At 42.4% G+C, this 9220-nt stretch overlaps 1 protein-coding gene across 1 annotated transcript; it reads right to left on the reverse strand.

Moving 5' to 3' along the window:
* Nucleotides 1–289: 289 nt before the first annotated feature.
* Nucleotides 290–8463, reverse strand: BLOC1S2 (biogenesis of lysosomal organelles complex 1 subunit 2). Its single transcript, XM_066238966.1, has 5 exons — nucleotides 8345–8463; nucleotides 7848–7964; nucleotides 3981–4100; nucleotides 2548–2652; nucleotides 290–739 (listed from the first exon to the last, which is right to left on the reverse strand). The coding sequence occupies exons 1-5, from the start codon at nucleotides 8445–8447 to the stop codon at nucleotides 708–710; spliced, it is 477 nt and encodes a 158-aa protein (XP_066095063.1). The 5' UTR covers nucleotides 8448–8463; the 3' UTR covers nucleotides 290–707.
* Nucleotides 8464–9220: the final 757 nt, after the last annotated feature.

The raw sequence follows: 9220 nt of genomic DNA on the forward strand, positions 1-9220 counted from the left end.
GTTTGTTGATTTAAATTTACTTGTTCATTATTTTAAATGTTATATTTGTTCCCGTTTTGTTTTTTACTTTAAAAAGATATGTGCAGTGTGCATAGGGATTTGTTCATCGTTTTTTTTATAGTCCGGCCCTCCAATGGTCTGAGGGACAGTGAACTGGCCCCCTGTGTAAAAAGTTTGGGGACCCCTGGTCTAGAGAGCTCAGCCTGAAATTATGTTAAGGTTTTCTATTATTTGCAATGATATGGAAAAGTGAATTATTGACTCAAAAGATGATAAACTGTAAAGAAGTTTTTGTTTTCATTTTTAATTTAGAATCTTGTTAGCAATACATTAGCATCAATAGAAAAACCAACCACTTACACAGTAACTCAAAATTCCAGCCAGTTTAGAAAATAAGCCCTCTCATTTGATTCGACTGAAAAACCCAGCTTTATCCTGAACTTTGAGAGACTCTGTGTCCTAAGTGGATAATTAAGCATTCAAATAAAAGGTAAGGGGTTATAGTGTGTGTTTCCGAGGAATATTGCCCCCACAGAAATTCAGGGGTAGTCACAGTTCTCCAGTTTCCTCCAATGGTGGGATGTTTCTGGGACGGCCAACGTGATTTTCTTTTGAGGAGTTTTAACAATTCATCAGCCTCAGGATTGAGGTCCTTATAAAACATTCTTCCATATTGAAACTGACTTTGTTCCACAGGAATAAGTTTTTCATCGCTTCTCCAGCTTCTTGTACTTGGCTTCTGCCAGGGGCAGGGATGGAAAAGGGGAGAGAAGGGAGAGGAAGTTATATTTAAAACTGGCTCTTAGAGAGATACTTTTTTGTTAGTATTTCCAAGCAAATTAAAAAACATCTGTTACATTTTTATAAAATGTATTGGCTTCAATCTCATCAGCTGTCCAAACTTTGTCCAAATTGTAGGCACACCACAAATGTTAACTACCACCTTAGCTAAGGATAGCTACTTGGGTATCTGTCCAAATTTTATAGATAGGCACAGCTTAAGGTAAGAAGTCAAACACATGCACATAGAATAGAACCCAACACAAGGTCACTGTTCTAACCCTGTCAACAGTCCCTGCTCAGATGGCTCCATCAGGAGTAAGCACATCTCCTGGCACCTGAGCCACCAGGAGCACAGGAAATTGCCTCTCCAGTCACTGTGCCAGACACCCTTAGGAGCCAGACTGGAACTTTCAGGAATTAAAGCTATTTTGAAAGATACAAAGATTTAAAAGACCATGAAATAGGCTTCTTAACGGAATGGATTTCCTTTTCTTTTAAAACCTTAAACGCACCTTGGTACAATGCCTTCTTCACAGTCACCATTCAGTAATTTAATTGTGGACAATGAAACAGTTAATCATCACCCACAACCAATCTCAGTCTGCTACAAACCACTCTTTTTTTTCCCCCTCCATAAATGTCAGAATTCTCGGTCAGACTTGAAAACACTTTGAAACAAGTCCTTGGCAATTTCCAAATTATTCTTGGTGACCTTGCTATCCCTCTGGCCATAATCTTGGGACCAGAAGGGTATATAAAAAGTCACCTTTACAAACCACTCTCTTGAAGTAGCCAACAATTGTCAATGATGAAAATAAAACAATCCGTAAATTATATGCAGAATAAAAACAACTTCGTTATTTTTAGTCATGGATATAAGAGCCAGAACCAGTTAGCAAACTATCAACACAAAAAATAGTTTCTTTCTTAAAGAAAAAGTAAGCCTACAAGAAAATCCTTGGTGGACTATTCTGATTTTTATGACATGTACCTACAGTATCAAAGATGCTTTAGCCTGCTGAACTGCAATTAAGAGCTTGAGCTTTGCAATCAATCAGACCTAGTTTGGAATACAGCTCTTCCATATACTAGCTTTGCATCCCCCTTTTTTTTTTTTTTTTTTTTAACAGAGACAGAGAGAGGAATAGATAGGGACAGACAGATAGGAATGGAGAGAGATGAGAAGCATCAATCATTAGTTTTTTTGTTGCGACAGCTTAGTTGTTCATTGATTGCTCTCTCATATGTGCCTTGACCGTGGCCTTCAGCAGACCGAGTAACCCCTTGCTCAAGCCAGCGACTTTGGGTCTAAGCTGGTGAGCTTTGCTCAAACCAGATGAGCCCGCACTCAAGCTGGCAACCTCAGGGTCTCGAACCTGGGTCCTCTGCATCCCAGTCCGACACTCTATCCACTGCGCCACCACCTGGTCAGGTAGCTTTGCATTCTTATGCAAGTTATTTAACCTCTTCAACCACAGTTTCCTCCTCTATAAAACTGGGATAAAAATCATGTACTTAACCTCATAGATTACTGGGAGGATATAAAACAATATAGGTAAAGCACCAAGAACAGCGTCTGATATATCAAGTACTCAGGAAATGTTTTTATTACTACTACGTACTACTAAAAAATTATTCTCACTAAGATTTTGTGAAGATTAAAATAGATCATCGTAGGAACATCATAAATGTTAACTATCATATTAGCTACAGTCATACTGGCAGGTACTCTTATTAAATCAAAACAGAAATAAAAATGGTTACCCAGTTTTTTTGAATATGCATCCAACTTGTACGCTGCCTGCTCGAGAGCAGCTACCTGCTCCTCAATTACATTGATTTGATCCAGATAAGGCTGTAGTTCAGCATCTTTAAAAACAAAGACAGACCACATGTTTGCATGGCCTCAACAAGTTGAACAGAAAAGAATGAAAAAGTAAAAATGCTAGTATCTCTCCAGCTCTGCCCAAGAAAAACAAGGTAGGGTGACATGACTCCATTAGCTGGACAAATGCTTTAAAAAACAAATGCTAGCTGATCAGGCACAACTGTGACCTAGACCAGGGGTCCCCAAACTTTTTACACAGGGGGCCAGTTCACTGTCCCTCAGACCGTTGGAGGGCTGGACTATAAGAAAAAACTATGAACAAATCCCTATGCACACTGCACATATCTTATTTTAAAGTAAAAAAAACAAAACGGGAACAAATACAATATTTAAAATAAAGAACAAGTAAATTTAAATCAACAAACTGACCAGTATTTCAATGGGAACTATGGGCCTGCTTTTGGCTAATGAGATGGTCAATGTGCTCCTCTCACTGACCACCAATGAAAGAGGTGCCCCTTCCGGAAGTGCGGCGGGGGCCGGATAAATGGCCTCAGGGGGCCGCATGTGGCCCGCAGGCCGTACTTTAGGGACCCCTGACCTAGACCAAGCAAGTCTCTCTCATCCATTAACTTTGTCTCTTTTAAATTTCTTACTCCTCTAAGGTTTTGTGTGTTTTCTGAGAACATGGACAGTGTCTCCCAGCCCCGAGCCTGTTGCTCTCTCAGCACTCCGTCAGTTGCAAACCCTGTCCAAGGGCGAGTGCATCAGTTACAATGCCCTGGGAGCTGCAGACTTGAATGTTCATGTTCTCTAAAAAACTTAGGTCTGACCTGAGTGAGTGTAAAAAGATGAAATGTATATTTGTATAGCAAATAGCAAAATCCTTTAAAAAAAAATTCCTTACTCCTCAAGCAATCTTTCCATTACTGATTCTATTTCTTGGGTTCCCAGATAAAGAAAGAGACAGGAACACAAATATAAGTTAATGGAAAAATATAGTCTACCAGCCTTAATTAGCAACTTCCATTTATAGATAGACATTCTGGTTTTCTGTTTATGGAGTAGCCCTTTATGGATTTCGCTGTTAAGTCAATTCACTGATATTCCTGTTAAATCCGAATCTGGCCACTCTTTCTCTCCCCTATCCCTTTCCAGGAATAAACTAATCAATCAAGATTCAGAAGCAGAAATAACCACACCAAAACATGCTGCTCCTCTGAAAAGAAGAAATTCACCTTAACTTTGTAATTCACTTTTAGAAAATGAGCTCCCTGAGTACAGGGTCCATGTTCCTCTCATTATCCATATACCCGAGCACAAAGAACATTTAATACAAACACGTTTAATTATAAAAATGATCACTTACATTTCTGGTTTAAGTCCTTTAAGTTTCTACTAATGTTTATAGCAATATCTTTCATTTCAAGATACTTCAGGCTGGTTAATTTATTCATATTTTCCAGGAGCTTATAGTCTTCGCTGGTGGCTTTAAAACAAACAGAAGATATGATGCCATTAACATTTGTCTCATATCACTGGAATGTAGAATTAGAGGCCAAATGGTAGTTCAAGGCAGGACTTAGGAAATGTGAAAGGAGCAAGCCACTTTTGATCTGTGACATTTATACTCAGCCTGTGTACTCTGAATGCTTCAGCAGCAACTCAGGCGACAAGCAGTAAACTATTTAAACCAAGTAAGATCCAGAAAACTTCAGGATCTGAGTTAAAAAAGGGATATGATATATTTATGTTCTAAGATAGGGGAAGTAAAATAGTCTTGGTATTTCTACAGTATGAAACACTTAAATAGGGAGATTGTGTCATAAATATCTATAAAATCAACGAGGACCTCACCACTTCTTAATAACTCATTTATTACTGTGTGATTCTATATTGCATTTTATGCACTGGCTTTTCTAAACCCTTTGCCTGCTTCTCATATCCTCAATTCTCTTTCCCATCCCTACTCCTAACACATGGCTTCTCCTCCAATTTTCCTGAAAGCCAAGCCGCTTACATACGCTGTCTCAAACCTTTTGCCTCACTTCAAAATTTCTCTGTACCTTAATATCTTCCCAAGAGGCAAGTGCTCCTATTGCTGCCAAGACAATTCTTTCTCCTGTGCTTTTGATCCCATACCCTCTTTAGCGCCTCTTTCCAACGATCTTTCTCTTGCATTTCCACTATCTTTCCACCCTGGACCTTCCTTTCTATCTAGAAATATATTCAGGTTTCCTCCAGCCCAGAAGCACTCTTTCTATTCTCCCTCATTTGTTCAGAAAAGAATAGGAGCTCTACCGCTAACCCTTCTGAAAGAGTAGCCTCCTTCTTCCTCACCATTCACTCATGTGAACCCTGGCAGTCTGGCCTCTGCCCCCACCATCCAGGGAAATTACATGCTCCAAGGTATCAGTGCTCTAACCATGAGATCCATAGTTATTATCCTCCTGAACCACTCCATAGTATCTGACACTATGATCTCCCTCTCTTCATGAAATTCTCCCTTGGCTGTTATAGATCTGTATACTGTGCTATACTGATTTTTATATCTCCTTCTAACTGTTTTTGTTAGATTTCTATGTCAGATTTTTTTTAATTTTATTTATTGATTTTAGAGAGAGGAGAGTGAGAGAAAAGAGAAAGAGAGAGAAGGAGTGGTGGGAGGAAAAGTGGGAAGCATCAACTCATAGTTGCTTGTCATATGTGCCTTGACCAGGCAAGCCTGGCATTTTGAACCAGCAACCTCAGTGTTCCACGTTGACATTTTATCCACTGCACCACCACAGGTCAGGCTATGTCAGATCCTTTTTAATCCAACCTCCACAACTACCAGTTATCAACTTTTCTCAGCTATGACATATGACTGATGCTTATACGGGTGGCACATTCCCAGGGCACTCCCATGGTATTTATTCCCTTTCAAACTCAAAAAGGCATGGGTGCAAGTAAGAATGACAACTTGGGGAAATTATAATCTGCTTAAAATTAATTTTATTAGTTAATTTGAAAACCTAAGTACTTCAAATACTGTTATAAAAACAAATTAACTGTGCTATACCAACACACCCTGAGATTTTGGTCAAGACTCTCTTATATACCTCTAAGCTCTTCCTTGCCAATGTCATCCTGCACAGCCTCAGCTCACAGCACTATGCAGGTGACTCCCAGACCTGTTTCTCCTGCTCTAATCACTCTTTGAGCTCTGGATTCCCGTAAGTCACCTGAGCATTTTGATAACAGTCAGCTGAGTGTCCTGGTAATATCTAAAGTCAGCAAAGACAAAAATGAAAATATTACTTTCACACTAAACATGGTTCCTCTTTCCAACTTCCCTATTTTGATTGAAGGGACCAGCCAGGTTTAATAGCTCAAACACATCCATTTTCGGCTGCTCCCATGCCTCATTTAACAAATCCTATAAATTCCACTTCTTTCATGTTCCTGCACCCAGGCCCTCCTTTCCATGCCTTTTACCATCACTCTGTCACAGATCATCATTACTTCTCTTCTGGAATACTCTTCATCTGTCTCTGTCACTCTCCTCCATACCCATATGCTCTATCAAATTAGTCTCTTTAAAACAGACACTCAAATACTTAGGAGCCATCCAGATCATGTATATAAGTAAAGCAAGCCAGGTGTTTGCATATTAAACACATAAGATAAGTCACTTCCATAAAGAAATATGCTCTCTCCCCCTTCTTGGAATATGTGGTCCTTTAGTTGATCATTTACTTTACCAGTTTTAATAATGATATTGGCGCAGAAAATCATTTCTGTACCAGTACTAAAAACACAATATAAGAATGGTGGTAAATGGCAACTGACACCAAGTCTCAGTAAAAAGGAGAAAACAGAGAGTGGTGGGGACAAAAGGCATAGAACTATCCATGTAAAGGAGACCGCTGCTCAGCTCCAATCACTCATTGCCTCACAAGAATGAGGGACTAGTATTGCCAAATCTTAAAATTTCTATTTTTTTTAAGCATGTGCGTGTGCACAGGAAAGAGAGACAGATAGACAGACAGACAGGAAGGGAGAAAAATGAGAAGCATCAACTCATAGTTGTGGCACATAAGTTGTTCATTGATTGCTTTCTCATATGTGCCTTGACACATATGAGAGGGCCCCAGCCAAGCCAGTGACCCCCTTGCTCAAGCTAATGACCTTGGGCTCAAGCCAGCGACCCTGGGCTCAAGCCAGTGAACATGGGGTCATGTCTATGATCCCACGCTCAAGCTGGCAACCCCGTGCTCAAGCTGCTAAGCCCTCGCTAAACCAACAATCCCAGGGTTTTGAACCTGGGTCCTGAGCACCCCAGGCCGATGCCGATGCTCTAACTACTGTGCCACTGCCTGGTCAGGCTCTTTAGAATTTTAAAAGAAAAGCCAAAAATCTAGTTTTTAGTTTCTCCTGCTCAGAGATATATAGATAGATAGATGATAGATAGATAGATAGATAGATAATCAAACTGATAGACTCACAAGGAGTCCTGAAATAACTTCTGGCTCTATTGTGCATCAAGACTTTTGTCATTGATTCTGGCTCCTAAATTTAGCTCACAGCACTTTCCCATATGAGACAATGGAATAACTGTGTATGAGAGACCACACGGGACCAGACTTCACCTATTGGACCCTCTTCCACACATAGATCATGTACCACCTGGAAATACACTATGAACCAAAAACTTAATCATGTCCCTAGGGGTGAGTCACCAAATCCTCAAACCAATCTAACAGGTCCCTAAATCTGTAGGCCACTCTCCAGTCCCCAATCCCTTTACTTTTTGCGCAGTAAATACAGCTGTTTTAGCCAAAAAAAAAACTATGCCCCTGCACCACTTCATTCACTAGCCATTTCCCGCCCCCTTTTGGCCAATCATTCCATTCACAGCCCTGCTCCAAATACACTTCCCCTAAAGAAGCTCTTCTTGATGAGTTATGTCTTGCTTTCTCAGCGTTAGACTGCAATATAGAGGCTGTAGAGTTGTATTAAGCATTCTTATGTGTTTCGGAAGGTATTTCGTGAACTTCTCCTAAGAAGGAATGGCCCTCTTTCCTTCCCATTCATGACGGCCCAAACTTTCAACAGGGAAGTTTCAGGGCAGGTGGGGTTAGGAGGGTGCCGCAGACCACGTCTGCTGAAGCACCTCCCAGGTCTCCCCCAAGCCAAACCGCAGCTCCAGTGAGGGGTGCACCGCACTACCCGAATCCACCCGACCGTGCCTCACCCGTCAGTTCCCCAGTCAGGTAAGTTGCCATTTTGGAGAACATGTCCCGGCACAGCTCAGTGATGTCGGCCTCAGCGGGCTCCTTTGCTTCCTCGGCTGTCTCCACGGCGGCATCGTCTGGACCAAAGCAGAATGAGTTAAGTGTCCCGCCCCACGCCCGGTCCTAATCCAGCAGGAGCATCTGCTGCCCACAGTCCTCCGCCTGTCCTCATTCGATCAAGTCGGTTAAATTCTCCATGTGCCATAGTTTCAAGTCCCTCACTTCGTCCTTGCCCCACCTGACACATCAGCTGTGCTTCCTCGCACCGGCTCCGGCTCCGGCTCCCACCCCATTCCGCGGCCAAACCATCTCATTCCCCCGACAGAACAAACACTTGCACATACACAGGTACGCCCCTCCGACCTGCCCGCTCCTGCCAGGTGAGGCCGGCATCCGGGGCCCCATCCGGAGCCTCAGGTCTCCATCTGGAAACGACATCCCCATCCACCTCGCCTACCTCTAACCGGCTCCTCTCGTTGGCTCGCCAAGACACTTTCGGCCGCTGCTGCCGCCGCCATGCTCGGCTCTGCGCTGCTTCCGGTTCTGGAATATGTGCGCATGCGCACCAGGAGAGCTCCTCCCCCCACCTTGGGGTTCTCAACACCGTCTGTTTGCTAAGGTATTCCTCCCGATAATGAGTAATAAAATGTAAGCAAGAAGCCGAAATTAAAGGCTACTGTAAGTCGATCTTCTGCCAAGAGTCGCGACATTGGAACTGAGAATGTTCTTATCCCTGCGGCCACTCCCTAGCAGGGGTCCCCAAACTTTTTACACAGGGGGGGGCCAGTTCACTGTCCCTCAGACCGTTGGAATGGCCGGACTATAAAAAAAACTATGAATAAATCCCTATGCACACTGCATATATCTTATTTTAAAGTAAAAAAATGAAATGGGAACAAATACAATATTTAAAATAAAAAACAAGTAAATTTAAATCAACAAACTGACCAGTATTTCAATGGGAACTATGCTCCTCTCACTGACCACCAATGAAAGAGGTGCTTCTTCCGGAAGGGCCGGATAAATGGCCTCAGGGGGCAGTAGTTTAGGGACCCCTTCCCTAGAGGGAGGTCACGAGTGTAGTAAGACTGACCACCTGTCTGGAGTTGTTGGTCTGCTGACCAAAGGCGCCAGACACAGGTTACTGCCTCCCCAGAGGCTCCGCCCTCAGGCTGGTATTAGTTGCCAAAGACTGCTCAAGGGATCCATCCTTTTGAAAATAGTCTCCTTCAGTTTTAGGGAAACCTTTAGGCATTGATCCCTGAGCCAGAATACTCTCCCCTCCAATGTCCTAGATTAACACCGATTCTTCGGCCCCTTTTCCTTAAACTGT

Source organism: Saccopteryx bilineata, chromosome 7 (genome assembly GCF_036850765.1).
Source record: "Saccopteryx bilineata isolate mSacBil1 chromosome 7, mSacBil1_pri_phased_curated, whole genome shotgun sequence".
Taxonomy (NCBI): Eukaryota; Metazoa; Chordata; class Mammalia; order Chiroptera; family Emballonuridae; genus Saccopteryx; species Saccopteryx bilineata.

Bases quoted from the DNA above. Each gene is read 5' to 3' on its own strand.
- BLOC1S2 (XM_066238966.1), bottom strand. From the start codon at position 8,447: ATGCGCACATATTCCAGAACCGGAAGCAGCGCAGAGCCGAGCATGGCG. The intron at 7,965-8,344 runs GTAGGCGAGGTG...GCTTTGGTCCAG, and splicing joins ACGAGAGGAGCCGGTTAGAG to ACGATGCCGCCGTGGAGACA. The intron at 4,101-7,847 runs GTGAGGCACGGT...TTTGTTTTAAAG, and splicing joins CCTGACTGGGGAACTGACGG to CCACCAGCGAAGACTATAAG.